Consider the following 17,901-nt stretch of genomic DNA (forward strand, 5'->3'; position numbering starts at 1 on the left):
ATTAAGACTATTTGACAATACCCATATTAATTATATTTTCTAATGCTAGAAAGAGAAACAGGAAATTATAAATCTGCAATCATTTAAAAGATCCCCAATTGAGACCTTTTGAACTAAGAATGGAAACCCAGAAACCAAAAAAGAAATGTTACATATATTGAAACATACAAAAACGAAAATAGTTTATGACAAGAGAAACCATAAAAAAATAAATAGACAAATTTTAGATGTGGAATAAATAGATAAAAATCACAAAGGGCCAATTTTCATAATACCGACCAGACTTTTGCACACTGAGTGAAAAAGGGGAGCCCAATGGAAAAAATAGACAATAGATGTGAGCAGGCAATTGACAGAAGAGCAGATCTAAACAACCAACAAGCACATGAAAAAATGCTCTAATATACCAGTATTCTGGGAAATACTAATAAATATAACAATGAGCACTGCACATCTATCAGAAAGGCAAGAGCTAAGAACACTAACTCCTACTGCTGGCAGAGATGTGAGGAAGATACATTCTCCCTCACTGCTGGTAAATGTGAAGTGTTACAGCTTTTGGGGGGAAAGGAATATAATAACATCTACTTAAAGGAAACATAAATCCCTCCACTCGGCAATCCCACTTCTGATAGTCTATCCCAAGGCCATAAAACCACCAATACTTACCGGTACCTAAGGACACATTACAAAGATGTTTGCTGCAGCATTGTTCATAGTGGCAGAAAACCAAAGTCCAAGTGAGTGCCTATCAACAGTGGAATGACTGAATAAATGAGGATGCATTCACATGAGATGCTTGCTCTGCAGCTATGTAAAGAAATAACAGAGCTATGCAAGTGACTCAGAGGGAATTCTATATAGTACTGGTGCGATGAAAAAAGCAATATACTGACAAGTGCGTAATATGCCTGAATTTTTATGTAACAATGACAATTCTAAATGTGTATTTATGTGCTTATATATAATTATATGAGCATTGGGGGGAATAGGTAGAATCCCTCCTGGGTTGTTGACAAAGGTTACCTGGAAGTTGGGCACTGCACAGAAGACAGAGTGAGGGAACCAATAAAAGCAACAAAAGGAGGGAAAACCTAAACCCCAAACCCCTAAGTATATACAGTATGATTATATTAATATATTTATAAAAACTATGTGTGTGCATACAGAAATTTTTATTTTAAAACATTTAATTAATTAGCATGTATTGAAGTCCCTACTGCGTTAGAAACTAGGTGCGTGAAAGTGTTAGCTGTTATTTTAGCAACAACATACTATTGTGCAAAGAGCATCATTTTTGGAGACAGAAGATTTAGTTTCAAATCTTGGCTCTGCCTCTAAAGTGAGATTTGTTTTCTGAGTCCTTTTCTTCATCTAAAACCAGGGACAATAATACTTGCTGTATTAGTGCATTTCTGTTGCTTGTAACAAAATACACAGAACCGGGTAATTTATAAGAAAACCAGATATATTGCTTACAGTTTCTGAGGTTGGGAAGTCCAAAGTCAAGGGAACATCATATCCGGTGAGGGTCTTTGTGGTGGTGATGGTGACAACAGACTATCACATTGCAAAAATGGTGGAGCAGAGACAGCAGAGACTCACCTCCTCATGTACTCTCTTTTTAAAGCCCTCAGAACCACACCCATGACCACCATTTTTAATCATTCATCATGGCACGGTCCTACCATCTAATCACCTCTCCAACACCACACCTTTTAATTAACATAATAGGATTTCCCACCCTCAACAGTTACAGTGGAGATCAAGTTTTGGGGGGACACTCAACCCAAGGAACTTGCTTTGCCATGCTTTGAGATTCAGATAAATTAGCACATATGAAAAACTCTCTAGAGTAATATAGTTAGGGTTAAAATAAAATTTATTTTTTAACACATTGCTAAAATCAAGGCTTAATTTGTACAAAGGCTTTATTCTTACGGCCCAATGATAGTGCATTCACTGCCAGAATGTAAGGGGAATATTCAAACTGAACTAGCCTCACCGTGACGAATGCTTAAAACAGTGTGCAGTAAGTAACTTGGAATCAGAGGGCCTGGATTTAACTCCAACAGCTGTACAAACTTGTGGAAGCAAGCGATTTAACCTCTGCAAGTCTGCTTCTATATTTATAAAATAATTGTTGTACATGCATTATGGGATTGTTGTGGAGAGCAAGGAAGCATGCAGAATTGTTTTGAAAACTATAAAATGCTAGAAAATTTATATGATTTAATTATATTGCCTTTAGATTCTACTTTATTCTTGCACCTCCAGTAGGGAAGTATATATTTTGTACCTAAGGATAGATTGTAAGAAACTCCAGGGGAAAATCTCACTACAAATAAGTGCCACATATATGTAAATAAAGATTTACTGGTAAAAACATGTATTTTTCTACAAACCAAAATAAAGAACAAAGGGATAATAACTGTAAGCATAATTGTCTGTTCTTCTCAATTTCTAACAAGACTTTTTTTTTTTTTTTTTTCCTTTTTGTCTTTTTTTTACTGACCGGTAATGGGATCGCAACCCTCGGTGTCGTGCCCGCACCGGGGACCGGCAACGGGATCGCAACCCTCCGTGTTGCGCCTGCACCGCACTCAGCCAGTGAGTGGGAACCGGTCTCCACATGGGACCTGAACCCTCGGTGGGAGCGCCGCACTCTCCAGTGCGCCACCGGGTCGGCCCTAACAAGACTTTTTTTAGTTTGTAATAAGAAAAACATTTTTGAAAAGGTCAGACCTTCATGGTAAAATTCAATCAGGATAAGGTTATTTCAACAGGATTGTCTTCTGACCACTGAAGCCCCCACCCACCTATCCCACATCACCAGTGCCCCAATTTTCCTTTATGAAAGCAACTTGCAATTTTGTATAAAAGAGTGTATATATGTATATCTTTATATATTATTTTAAATATATAAAGTCACAATCCTTAGCATATATTAATTGTTTGCATTTGCCTATTCATAATTGTTTACAGTCTACTAATCATTTTTGGGAAATATGCCTTTGAGAGATACTTCTTTTGAGGGCCATCTGGTTAGTTGTCTCCTTTTTCTGTATTGTAGTTTGGATTAACTACTCCTGAAGCAAAGTATCTATAGTTTTCTCTTTTTTATTTCATGCCATTTTTTACTGTTTTTGCAGTACTCTAGAGCTGCTGATTGATGAGCTGAAGTGAATGGCTCTGAGCTTCTCCCTGCGGTGAGCCCTGAGTGATTTTCCTGTCATTAAATCCTACAGGCTTGTTTATTCAATTGCTCCAAATAAACCTCTTCACACGGAAGTCTGGGAATGATCTTGTTGCTGGGCATTTCAAATGGCCAAATTTACTGACTTATTGATATACATTTTGTTACATAGTAAAACCTGGGGCAGTCACTAATTTACTGTAATGAGCACTGCTTACCTTATGAGCCCATAGTTCCTTAGCTTAAAAAGCTCATGCTCTCTCACTCTTCTACACTTAAACTACAGTATCATAGAAACCTCCAGTCCCTGTTGGCCTCATTTCCTTTCTGCTCAGCCCGAACTCTGTCTTCTGCTACTGAAGGTGCTCTCTCAGAGCACCTAACATCCTAACATCTTCATCCCTTTCTTCCGCTAAAGGAACCCTAGATCAAGCCTATAATCTATCTTTCCTTCTACAATGGGTGGTTGAGCCCTGTGAAATAGTTTCACCTAACTGTAGATTGCCATTAAAAATTCTTGGTTTCCAGTAGAACAAGTCTTTAATCCCATTTGTCAATCCTTTTACCTATAGTATGATTTAGGGTATAGATTTGGCTGGCTGTAATAACAACAAACATGGTTATACCATCATCATAACCATGGCACAAATGAGGGTATGTCAAAAGTTCATGGAAAGATTTGTGTTATCGTTCAATTCTTTTTTTTTTTTTTTAAAGGTGACCGGTAAGGGGATCTTAACCCTTGACTTGGTATTGTCAGCACCATGCTCTCCCAAGTGAGCCAACCAGCCACCCCTATATAGGAATTCAAACCCTTGGCCTTGGCACCATCAGCACCACGCTCTCCCAAGTGATCCAACCAGCCACCCCTATATAGGAATTCAAACCCTTGGCCTTGGCGCCATCAGCACCACGCTCTCCCAAGTGAGCCAACCAGCCACCCCTATATAGGAATTCAAACCCTTGGCCTTGGTGCCATCAGCACCACACTCTCCCAAGTGAGCCACAGGCTGGCCCCTTCAATTCAATTTTTTCCACAAACTTTTTGATGTATCCTGTATATATCTTTTCTTTCATGTAGGAGCCCAAAGACAGGGCATCTCAGCCTAGTATGGTGGCTTGCCTCCTCGAGGCCAGCCAGGGACACGAGTTCCTTCTATCTGGTTGTTCCACTTTCTCCAGTGAATGACCTTTGTTTGGCCCATGGATGATCTGCTGCTTTGTCCACGTTACAGGCAGCAGGATGAAGACAGGAAGTGGAGCTGCTTGCTCCCTTTTTAAGGGCGCTATCTGGACGGTGCACACATCACTTCTGCTTGCTTCCCACTGGTGCAGGTGGCCACACCCAGCTGCAAGGGTGACTGATAAAATCTTTTAAAAAAAAAATAACTAAAACCAGTTCTTTCAAAAAAGTTGGAGTACAAAATATATACTGACAAGTGCAAAAATCATAAATGCATAGTTTGTTTAACTTTCACTAAAATAATGTGCATACATAACCAGCCTCTGGGAAAGAAAGAGTTCCACCAGAACACCAAAAGCCTCCTCATGCCTCCTGATAGGTTCCATCCTGCTCCCACTGGTACCTGCTCTTCTGTGTTCTAACAGCAGAGTATCACTTGCTTTTCTACTTTATATAAGTGGAATCATGCACACATCATTTGTGTCTGGATTCTTTGGCATACGTGAGCATCTGCTATATTGTTGTGTGGCTATATTCCCAACCAAAAATTCTACTACTATGAAAGAAAGGGAAAATAGATATCAGGGGACTATTAGCAGGGTACTGACTACTAGTCAACTTTGTCACTGACTTTACTGTATCTTCCTAATTTTCCTTTTCTAAAGCCCTTTATCACCTCCTGCACCCCATATCAACAGATGACTTCTCTCCCAATTTTGCTGGAAACTGGCAAGTGTGAATTCATGATCTTATTACTACAAACACACCATATCTATATTTATTGTATCTCCTTTCCTCTAGCCTCAAATGAACAGGCACAGCATCACTTTTGCCATATTTTGTTAGATCAGTTATAAGGCTTGCCCAGATTCAAGGGGGGTGGAAAAAGAAAGTCTAGATCTCAGTGGGCCACACTGCATAAGAGCAGGTGGGATAGGTGATACTGTGCAGCAGCTTTGAAAAGTACAGTCTGTCATGCCTAGCCTGAAAGCACTTGCACAGCTTTTTAAAATCATAGTACAGTCATACACCACATTAAAGATGTTTTGTTCAATGACGGACTGCATATACGGTGGTGGTCCCATAAGATTATAACAGCTATACCATATAGCCTAGGTGGTAGGCTATACCACCTAGGTTCGTGTAAGTACACTCTATTATGTTCGCACAATAACCAAATCACCTAATAATGCGTTCTCAGGACATATCCCTGTTATTAAGTGACACATGACTATAATCATATATAGAACTGTGAGATTTAAATTGTTTTAAGCCATGAAATTTTGGGGTGATTTCTTCTACAACAATAAATAACTCTAACATCTATGTTTATCAATTACCTACTGTCACAAGAATGCTTCATAACAAACCACCCCAAGACTCTGTGGCTTACAATCATAAGCACTGATTATTGCTTACAAGTCTACCGGTCAACTGGGTGGTTCTGCAAATCGGGCCAGGCTTGGCTGATTTTGGTTGGTATCAAATATATCTGCAGTCAGCAGTCAGGTTGGCCAGGAGACAGCTCGTCTAGCATAGCCTCATTCACGTGTCTGCCTGTTTGATGGCTATTACCTGGTATCAACAGAGATGACTGAACCACGTGTCTCTTGTTATCCAGCAGGCTAGGGTGGGATTATTACCATGGCAGCTAAGTAGGATTCTAAAAAAAAAAGTGAAAATGCTCCCAAACCTTCATACTTCTACTCAGGGCTGGCATCCTGTTATGTCCTCTGCATTCAATTGACCAAAACAAGTCACAAGGCCATTCCTCCAAATTTAAGTGTTGGTAAATAAACTCAAGCTTAGGGGGTAGGTGAAGCTGCCAAGTCACATGGCAAATGTCACGGGTCCATGAAGAGGTGAAAAATTGGAGAGACACTGCAATTTATGTACCCCAAATAAGTAAAAACCCTGTTGCTTTACTGATAGTTTTATAAAGTAAAAAGCTTTCTGAAGTGGCAGACAATAATTAAATTGTGTTGAATAACTGTCCTATTCCTATCCAAATTCATGAATGGGTAGCTACCTTATTCTAAAAAATATCCTGAGGAAAAGATGCTGAAACTCTCAATTATCCACTCCAGGGTTTGGCCACTATTAATCATCACAAAGTCCTTATATATATTCAGTCCCTTTTCTTTTCATTCATCTCTCACCAGCCTATTACTTTCCCTCCTTTCCTATTTCTCTTTTTCCATCTGAAGAAGGATAACTGATTTTTTTTTTTTGCCATGAAAGTTAACTTAAGCTCTCAGGATTCAATAAAGTTCCCAGCACCATAAGTATGAGAACAACTTAACAGTTAAGGACAAGTAGTAAATGAATTCCTCTGCATCCAGTGAGAAGCACTGAAGCATAGAATAAAGAAATCAGAAAACTCAAAGATCAACAACTGGACTTTAATGAACAATTTTGGTAAAAGCATTTTTGCACAGATATGTAGGTATAAAATACACACAAAAAATTAACAAAAACATTCTTTCTCTCCATAAGTACTTCTCAGAATAGCCATGACTAAGTTTAACCTCACAAATACTTCAGAACTTAAAAACAAAACAACTAACAAATTTTTGCAGAGTTAAACTTGAGACACCTACGTTTATTAATCTTAACATTGGATAAATGCTCTTTACATTTGATTTGTTTCCCTTATTGGTAGGTTTGCCTTTTTAAAGTATTCCTAGGAGAAAACACAAGGAAAAAAGTATCCAGATTACCCATCACTCTTGAACATTATTTAGGAATAACACAGTCTTAATTTAATTTTGAAAAACAATGACAAAATGCTGGAGTGTTTCTCTTATTTTGGGGATCTCCTTTTTGAAAAGGATCTCTTTTTCATATTCTTTAATTAAAATGAGTATAAGAAAAATAACTTTGTCCTGGCATTGGTAGGTTGAGATCTATACTGCTCACAAATTCAACACATGAAAGTATCTGCTTTAAAAAAAATCAACACTAATACTCAACATGAAATACAGAAGCCAACTTTAGGAGATGCATTCATTTAGTGTACTTAGCTAATCCCTCTCTTGGGTTTTACCAGCACATCTGTGAAAAGAGATGCACATCCTAATTTCATAGATATTAAACAATGACCACTTTCCTTACAGACATAAGATATGCTTACCTCTTTGACAGCTCCCACCTTAACTGCAAAGAAAGGTTATTAGGAGAATCCAATTCTAGGTGCCCCGACTATGTGATACCACCACAAGTAGCTATCAGTGTTTCTTAAGAGGAGTATTATTGGCATTGTGGATAAGATAATCCGTAGTTGTGTGGGACTATCCCAGACACTGCAGAACACTTAGCATTCCTGGCCAACTCACTAAAAACAAGCAGTTTTCAAGGTCATTATGACTACCAACGACATAGCCATACATTTTCAACTGCTCTTTGATGAGAACCACTGAGCAAAATGATTCAAGATTCATATTTATTAACTTCATGACTTCCATAGAAAGTAACTGCTTCATTACCTTCAGTAACAATGACTGAAGAGGAAAATATTTTAAGAAAACACTGTAATTAAATGTTATTTTGGAAAGATGAGCTGCTTTCTTCAAACTCATGGTGATCTGAAAGGATTAGATGCACAAAGTGCAATACTTATTTATCCCCAAATGCACACATACATTTACAGGAAAATGTTTATATTCTACTGGCATATCATACCCCCTTTATCTTTCTTTAGTATAAAAATATGTTCATCTATTACAATAAGATAAAAAACATGTAGATGTTCTTCATACGTTCCCTCACATCGATGCTCCTGGAAACTGCTGCTGTCTTTGCTCCAAAACTTGCTGATTTAACAGTTGTTGCTGTTTCTGCAAAAACTGCACTACTTCTGGACTTCTTAGTAATGACTTAAAAAGAAAAAAAAGTATTATTAATAGCATTGTTCTTATGTAATTAGACTATATTCATGCTATGGTATTAGTGATGTGACCCTATACAAGACACAATATGCTTAGAAAGCAAAACATGCCTGAACTGAATCCACTTTTGCATCTGATGCACTGCAATTAAGCTGCAAACTAATGATCAAATTTGAGGTCATGTACCAAAATACCAAAACCTAAATATAATGGATGAAGCTTGATTTTATTGGTGACTTTACAGACAGAGGAAATGCTTTCTGTGATATGCCAGCAAATATTTTCTCTTGAAACATATGAGAACAAATAGCCAAGAACAGCAGTGGTTCAAGATTAGAGCAAGAAAAAAAAAAAAAAGGAAATGAAAGGAAGCCACAGGTGAAATTGGCAGTTAAATGCCAGTTTGAAAATACATATAAACTAGTACTGGAATTCAAGTTTTTCTCACTAGCTGACTAAGTCTTCATGAAGAAGTTAAAAATTATTTTTGTGTGCGCATATGTACGCAGGTATATATATATAAATAGGAGTAATTAGCACATTACCAAAATTTCAGAAAGAATACAATCACTCTAAACCAATACAGTTTTGTACATTTACAATTTTTAAATATAGTTGTAACCATATAACAAATATAATAGACTATGGTTAACATGTTTTTATTATAATAAAATACTTATATAGATTGATAAAGAAAAAAACCTTGGCCCCAATAAGTTGAAAAAGATAACCCAAATAAAGTAGAAACACTACCATTAAATACTGATTTTAAGATTATATATATAATATTATAGTACATTTCTATTTATTAAATAATTTTGTTTAAAAATTGTAAAGGCTTCCCAACCTTCTATTAAGTAAATGTACAATAATCTACTTAGCTTATGAGACATTTAGGTTGTTTCAACACTACTTTACTATTTATGATAAATACATTTCTGGCAATATCTTTATGCTTAACTTTTTCCATATTTAGAATTTACTTTCTGTGAATGCCTTCACATTAAGTGTGATTTCTGAGTCAAAAGAGAAGACCATTTTAATGACTCCTGACACATACTGCCCAACTGCTCTCTAAAAGTGCTGTACCAATAGATGACACCATCAACAGAATGAGACTTCCATTTCATGGAACCGTCAACATCACTGTGAGTAATCATTTAAATAATTTTCACTTACTAAAGGTTATTGTGTATTGTGTCATGTTTACTGATATTGGATACCTTTCCATATCATGTAATGGTAGTATTTCTGCTTTTTTTTCTGTTTATATCTTTTGCAATGTATTGAGGCCAAAGTTTTTCTCTCATCAAATCATATCAATGTTTTATATAATAACAACATCAACCATATTAACCATCCTCTTTTATATTTGTTGCAAATATTTTTCATACATTATTTTGCATGACTATCTCATTCATTTTTACAAAGTCAAATTTATAATATTTTCTTTGTGATTTTATCTATGTCTTTAAAGCTGAAAAATCTCATTCCAGATTAAGATAAAGTTCTAATTCTTTTTATTAAATTTTAAGACTCTTTATCAAAATTTATTTTGATGGGGCTGACCCCATGGCTCACTCAGGAGAGTGCGGCGCTGGGAGCACAGCGGGTGCTGGGAGCGCCGAGGCTGCAGGTTCGGATCCTATATAGGGATGGCCGGTGTGCTCACTGGCTGAGCGTGGTGTGGGAGACACCAAGCCAAGGGTTACGGTCCCTTTACCGGTCACAAAAAAAAAAAAAAAAAAAAAATTTATTTTGATGTATAGTGTCATGTAAGGACCCAAATTCTTTTTTGCCCTCAAATTTATTATCCATTTATTCTGGTATATATTGAACAATCTCTCCTTTCCTGATTGAGTTCTGATGCCTATCAAATTTATGATAGAGATCCTTATTAAATATTGGTCTAATTGTACTTCACCACCATCAAAGTATTATTCCATAAACCCCAGAATTCAGTACAAGGACAGTCTTTTTAAAAATCTCATCTTGCTCAGATATCCAAGAGATAGTCAATAAAAAAAATCAGATTAAAAGTATTCCTGCACTATAGTCTTGGGTGAGCACATGTGAGATTCCAGTGTGTACTGGCAAAGAGGCACAATTCAGTTCTGATGACCAGTTTAACAAGTTTTAAAATCTCAAAAATAGTTCCATTTATAACAACTTTGGTTAATAGATTTGTAACTACTTTACAAAAAGATATTTACCAGTCTTTTTTGATTTAACACTTGTTCTAAAAGAGTAGGTTTTGCAGGACGATCCCCAAAAGATCCTGTTGTTCTTTGTTTAACGATGGAGAGGATGTTATCTGCACTTTCCTGTGATAAATGATAAAAATACAAATAGGATTAACAGTTAACATAATATAACTATCCATGATTACAGGCACTTCAATGCCGTAATGAATAGTCTGAACTTTTCTTCCTTCTTCTTGCCTAGTCCCTGTCAAACGTTGGGAAAGCCCCTTGTCATAGGCCAGGTGCTGGCAGTTAATTTTATGTAACAATCCTCCTCACCCCCTCTTCCCCCAAGATTTCCAACCGGGTTCTTCAGTCTCTTGAAGGGTCTCAAAATTAACAGTGGGCAGAGGTGGGAGAAGAAGGGGTGAAAGAATTACTTGTGTGCTATTTCCAATATTACAAAAAATGCCAAGTAGAATTGAACATTCTCTTCATGTAAAGCTACCCAGGCCAAAACAGTCTCCCTGCTTTCGGATGGAATATATGAACTCAGAGGCAATAATAAATTGCTAATGAGACACTCTAATTGATAGTTTTTTGACCAATTGACAATCAAAAAAACAAATGTGGTGGGGGACGGTGCAGTAAAATACCGCTTAAAGAAGCAAGTGGTAAATGAATCTCTCAAAATGTGGAAGTCACTAAGAGAACAATGATAAACTGGCTTACACAGGCCAGAAAACACTGGTATAAACAGTCCACTGTCACCAGTGTAAACAAAACAGGTAATACCTAAAATGATACCATTACCCTGAGACATCATACTCAAACCAAATCAATAGCACTTACTACCAAATATGTATTGTCAGTTACCTGAATCTTAAACACTTTCAATTTTCCTGTCATAAGAAAATATTGTTTGGTTAACTGAAACATTCTGACTCTCATAAAACCATGATACCATACTGACCTCATCCAAAAATTCTTACTAAACAAATGTTTTACCATGAAGCCATGCCTTATATGAATTTGATCTCTTTGCTCTTTACTTAGGATATTATCTAAGCTGTTGTTTCTCTTGGCCTTCTCTCTACTGGCCTCTGAGTTGTCTATGAGAATATCACCTTTACCCCTTTCATTATGAAGTTTACAACCTGACGTTACAAAAATGTTCCATCCTTAAACATTGTAGGCCTCAAAATGTAAAAACTGTAAAAGAGGATCCTAATAGAGAGGAAAAAAATAAGTTTTTCCTTCTTCCCACTCCATGGTTAACTTTATTTATGGGACTGTTTCATTTTTATGGGCACAATGCGTGGAATGCTGAAATTGACTTGATGGCACAGCACCCTCAAGCCTCACAACCGCAGACAAAGCACTATGTAGATTCAGAATGCTAATAAAAATGATAGAAGCCTGTAGTAGAAATAACCTTTAGTTATTTAGTCCAAACTTCTACAAATGTTGGAATTCTCTTTTAAAAAATTTTCAACACTTGCTTTTTGACCTAAGGAAATGATCAACTTTTGAAGCACTTCATTTAGTTTTGAATAGCTCTAACATATAGGTAGCTTTTACTTAAGCTGAAATACATAGCCCTTGTGATTTTTGCCTAATAGTCCTAGTTACTTCAGAACTATTCAACATAAATCTACAGGTCATTCCAAATGACAGCCTTTTAGATATGTAATGATAATGATCCCAATCCATACAAGTCAATTCTTTTATCCCTAGTCCCTTTAATGAGTCCCTGATATAGCACAATTCTTACAGACATGGACTAGATATTATGTACACTTCTTCCTTCTTTAATCTTGATTTGTGTAAGAAATACTGATTTTAAATACCATAATTCCTAATCTTGCTTCTCATACCATGGCAGAATATCCCCACCATTACCTATCAGACCTACTATAATCATCTCCTAGAAAGTCTCAAAATCTACAGGCCCTCAACTTTAATTAGCTCCATCAGAGTAGAATTCCCTGTTACTCCCTAATTAGAAAACTTCATTTAAAGACTCCAAACCAAAATCCTAGAGCCTGGCTTTCAATACCACACAAAAATTGGCTTCAACTTGTCTTTCCAAATTTATCTTTCATGAATTTTCCATACAAGTATTCCATTTTTATCTGCAATAGTCCACTTGCTATCTTCACAAAAGTTTTTTCTGTATTCCCACTTCCCTTTCATTACTAAAATGTGCTTCTCTATCGTTTTACCAACCAAAATTCTAGGGAAGCTGTGTACTGTACTGTGGGGATAAAAGTGAAGGCTCTAAAATCAAACTGCTTTGCATGTGAGTACTTGCTGACTGTATGACCTAGGCCAAGTTACTTAACCTCTGCCTCAGTTTCCATGTACATAAAACACAGTACCTATCTCATTGCTGATGGGTTGTGAGACTCCATTTACAGCTTACCACAGTGTCTGGCAAATAAGAAACTTAGCTGATTAAGCATAAACTATTAGCCATTCTTTCTGGCTTATTCCAAGTTAAATTTCCTTTGCAAAGCCTTTCCAGAACATGTCAGCCTACAAGATATGTTCTTCTCTGAACTACTAAAACAGTACTATATAGTTAGCCCTTATTATATCCTGACTGGCACTGTTAGTCATTTTCTTTACACTTAGTTCAAAAGATAAAAACTTATAGCTCTTACAACCTCCTCAGAACTGGTAAAGTGTCCCACAATGTAAGACAAATAGTATAGTAGGTTATTACTTATTGCTTATAACAATTAACTCTCTTCCCTAAAAAATCATGCAAATTATTTAAAAATAGTAAAATTATTTAAGTTCTTTTCATGTGGGGGGGATGGAGAGGGAGACTCTAATTCAGTATCTATCTGCCTTTTGTACATTTTCCTCAAACTGTAGATGTATATGGTGTGTGATTAAAAAAAATGAAAGTAGCCACAGGTAAAATACTTCTTTCTTAAAAGATTATCTTCTCTCAAGAATTCTGAAATGAATAGGTACCTTTGAAACATACTGAGGGACAAACCTGATCACCTTTACTAATTTTCATTCTGTACTGAGATGTTTATTTCCATAAATCCTGTAATCCAAGATTTGGTAAAATGTATTACAGTCATGTGCCACATAATGACAATGTGGTCAACCATGGACCGCATATATCATGGTGGTCCACAAGATTATATGGAGCTGAAAGATACCTGTCATGTAGTGACAGACATCACAGTGTAATCTCACATCACAATGCATTTTTCTCATGTTTGCAGTAATGCTGGTATAAAGAAACCTATTGCACTGCTAATCATATGAAAGAATAGCATAGCCAAGCACAGAAAGAGAAATACTGCATGTCCTTACTTATAAGTGGGAGAAGAAAAGAAAAGGAAAGAAAAGGAAGGAAAGAAAGAAAGAAGGAAAGAAAGAAGAAAGGAAGGGAAGAAAGAAAGGGCAATCACAATAATATGCTGAACTTTCAAAAGAAGAGCTCAGAACTGAGGTAACCAGATGTGGGAAAGGGGGAGGGTGGTAAAGGGGGAATTGATAAGGGGTTCAAGAAATCAATTAAATTGTGTAACACTCAATATACTAATTATCCTGATTTGGACATAACATATTGCACACAGGTATTGATATTCAATGCTGTACCCCACGGATATGTACAATTATGTTCCAATAATTAATAAATAAATATAAAAATTAAAAACATTGAATATAAAAAATAAAAACAGTTAAGAACCTGTGCAAAGAAAAAACTAATGTATTATAATTTGAAAATATATGTATTTTATCAATAAAGACTTTTAGTACTCAAAAAAAGTATAGTACATACAATTATATACAGTACATAATAATAATGGTAATAAATGATTCTATTACTGGTTTAAGTATTTACTATACTTTTAATTGTTATTTTACAGTACACTTCTACTTATTTTTTTTTTAAGTTAACTGTAAAATAGTGTTTAGTAAGTCCTTAAGGGGGTATTCTAGGAGGCACTGTAATCACAGGAGATGACAGCTCCATGCATGTTATTGCCCCTGAAGACCTTCCAGGGGGACAAAGTGTGGAGGTGGAAGACAGTGATACTGATTACCTGACCCTGTGTAGGCCTAGGCTAATGTGTATATTTGTGACTTCATTTTTTAAAAAAAGTTGAAAGAGTAAAAATAAATAAATTTTGAAATGGAAAAAATTTTATAGAATAAGGATTAAAGAAAGAATATTTTTGTTACAGCTGTACAATGTGTTTGTGTTTTAAGCTAAATATTATTACAAAAGAGTCAAAAAGTTTTTAAAAAATTCAAAAGTTTATAAAGTAAAAAAAGTTACAGTAAACTAATGTTAATTTATTATGGAAAAAAGAAAAAAATTTTAGTAAATGTAGTGTAGCCTAAGTGTATAGTGTTTCTAAGGTCTGCAGTGTGTGCAGTAATGTCCTAGATCTTCACACTCATCACTCACTTGCTGACTCACCCAGAGCAATTTCCAGTCCTGCAAGCTCCATTCATGTAAGTGCCCTATATGGGTATACAGCTTTTTATCTCTTATAGTATATTTTTACTATAGCTTTTCTATGTTTAGGTATGTTTGTTTAGATATACATATACTTACCATCATGTCACAATTGCCTACAGTGTTTAGTACAGTACCATGCTGTACAGGTTTGCAGCCAAAAAGCAATAAGCTTGCATAAATAAACTCTATGATTCTGCAACAAAATCAACTAACAATGCTTTTCCCAGAATGTATCCCTGTTATTAAGCAATGCATGACTGTACGAGGGTACTTCAAAAAGTTCATGGAAAAATAAAATTAAAAGATAATACTTCTATGAACTTTTTGAAAACCCCTCATAGTTTACAAGGATATGGATTAAGGGGTTCTTGACCTAAGGTTACAGGAGTTCCGAACCTCTGAATTAATTTATACAAAATTAAACACCTACATATGTGCATTTTTCTAGGAAGAGTATTAGATTTAATCAGATTCTCAGAGGAGTCCTTTTACTCCCAATAGATTAAGATTCAATGGGATAAAAAGGGAAAGAGAATTCATTCCATACCCTATCCAGTATAAAGTTAAGTGTGACATGTTGGTGACAGTAGATTTTTAGAAATATTTAGAACTCTACATTTGTAAATAATTACAAAATCTAAAATTTTACCAATGGAGTAGTTAAGTTCAGCCTGAAAATAAAAAATTTAGACTTTCAGAATACATCATAGAACAGTTTTCAGGTNATTGGGAGTAAAAGGACTCCTCTGAGAATCTGATTAAATCTAATACTCTTCCTAGAAAAATGCACATATGTAGGTGTTTAATTTTGTATAAATTAATTCAGAGGTTCGGAACTCCTGTAACCTTAGGTCAAGAACCCCTTAATCCATATCCTTGTAAACTATGAGGGGTTTTCAAAAAGTTCATGGAAAAATAAAATTAAAAGATAATACTTCTATGAACTTTTTGAAAACCCCTCATAGTTTACAAGGATATGGATTAAGGGGTTCTTGACCTAAGGTTACAGGAGTTCCGAACCTCTGAATTAATGTATACAAAATTAAACACCTACATATGTGCATTTTTCTAGGAAGAGTATTAGATTTAATCAGATTCTCAGAGGAGTCCTTTTACTCCCAATAGATTAAGATTCAATGGGATAAAAAGGGAAAGAGAATTCATTCCATACCCTATCCAGTATAAAGTTAAGTGTGACATGTTGGTGAGAGTAGATTTTTAGAAATATTTAGAACTCTACATTTGTAAACAATTACAAAATCTAAAATTTTACCAATGGAGTAGTTAAGTTCAGCCTGAAAATAAAAAATTTAGACTTTCAGAATACATCATAGAACAGTTTTCAGGTTGAAAAATTATTTTCTGGATCACTTTTAACAGAATTCAGTTGTTCTCTGCACTGAGGGACTAAAGCTCACACAAGAGGAAATACCTGCTTATCTGTAACAACCTCAAAGTATACTGCCAACAATGACAATAATAATAGCTAAGATATATTGACTCTTACTCTGCTGGACACTGTGTTAATTAACACTCAGTATGAAATATCTCACACATTCGCAGCAACACTATGAAGGAGGTACCATTTTAATGCCCATTTTACAGATGAAGATGAGGCTTGAGAGTTTAACAACCTGTTCAAGGCCACACAGCCACCAAATGAGGAAGTGGGAATTTGCAGCCAGAAGTCCAATTCCAGAGCACTGGCTTTAACCTTCAACACATTTCAAATCAAACAATCCAAAAGTCTTCTAAGACTTACACCCCATTATCATTCAATTTTTTTCCCCTCAGTGGTACTAAGAAAAGGGGTAGTGAGAACAGGGTACTGAGAACATGGTACTAAGAACTGAGGAACTGAAGAAACGGTTGTAAGTACAGGGCACTAAGTACAGGGGTACTGCAAACAGTCTGAGAACAGCGGTAATTAATAAGGACAGGGTACTAAGAATATGGTTAACTGAGAACTGGACGCCAAAAACAGAGTACTAAAGTAAGACAGTATTAAGAACAGAGATATTGAACAGGACACTGAGAATAGAGTCCTGAAAACAGGAAGAGATTACTTTCTCCAAACTACCAACTTCATCTAGGTTCCTAAGTCTCATTCTTTAGCGGTGAACCAGATCAATCATTTACTTTCTGTCCTTCCAGCCCATATCCCGGATCTTTGAAATGACAGCTGTCCTGTGTCACATCATTTTCACTGAAATTTATTCACCTATCACATGGGTGCAGCAGACTTGTTAAGGCACATGTTCGCATGAACTTTGACTTAGGGCCGGTACTCATGACCTCTCAGCCACTAGCCCAGCCACGGCAACCCCGCCCCTTGGAGAGCGGATGGGCAGGCCCTGGAAATGAGGTTTGCAGCAAGATGGGGTTTCTTCTTCCACCTCCCACCCCCCAAGGCTTAAGGTTTGCTACCTCCAGTTTGACATTTCCCGCGCTGCCGGCCGAGGCGGCCCCAGCACAGTTCAGGGCCTGGTCGCTCTTCTTCTTTTTGTACTTGTCCTTGTACATCTTGTTGCGGTGTTTCTTGCACATCCACGGCTTGCGCTGCTTGGCCACCTGGCTCGTGGTCTCGCTGCAGCCCTCGTAGGTGCAGGTCTTGCTCATGCTGCCCCCGCCGCCGCCCCGCCTGCGGGCTCCCCCGCCGCCGCCCTCGCCCCCCGAGTGCGTCTCCTCGTCCTCCAGATCCTCCAAACTAGCCGTGCTCTCGCCTCCCCCCGGGGGGTCCGAAGTGTCCAACAGGTCCGCTTCGTCCTCCCCCGCCTCCTCCTCGCCATCCCCCGCCACTTCGCACAGGTACCCAACGGGCTTGCCCGCCCCGATGCTGCCCCCCAGGGCCGGGGCCTGCCTCAGGACGCCCTCGGCCGCAGCGTCGTCCTGCCCCGCACAGGGGTGCATCACCAGCAGCGTGAACTGCGAGGCCGGGGCCGCCACAGGAGCCG

The 17,901-nt window shown here is 37.0% G+C and overlaps 1 protein-coding gene across 1 annotated transcript; it reads right to left on the bottom strand.

The window, feature by feature from the left end:
* Positions 1 to 6,760: 6,760 nt before the first annotated feature.
* Positions 6,761 to 17,899, bottom strand: RFXAP (regulatory factor X-associated protein; the record flags this gene model as incomplete). Its single annotated transcript, XM_008591378.1, has 3 exons — positions 6,761 to 8,254; positions 10,480 to 10,590; positions 17,375 to 17,899. Coding segments are annotated over 3 exons (747 nt in total), but the record flags the coding sequence as incomplete, so codon positions are not given.
* Positions 17,900 to 17,901: the final 2 nt, after the last annotated feature.

This window comes from Galeopterus variegatus, unplaced genomic scaffold, assembly GCF_000696425.1.
Source record: "Galeopterus variegatus unplaced genomic scaffold, G_variegatus-3.0.2 Scaffold6877, whole genome shotgun sequence".
NCBI lineage: Eukaryota > Metazoa > Chordata > Mammalia > Dermoptera > Cynocephalidae > Galeopterus > Galeopterus variegatus.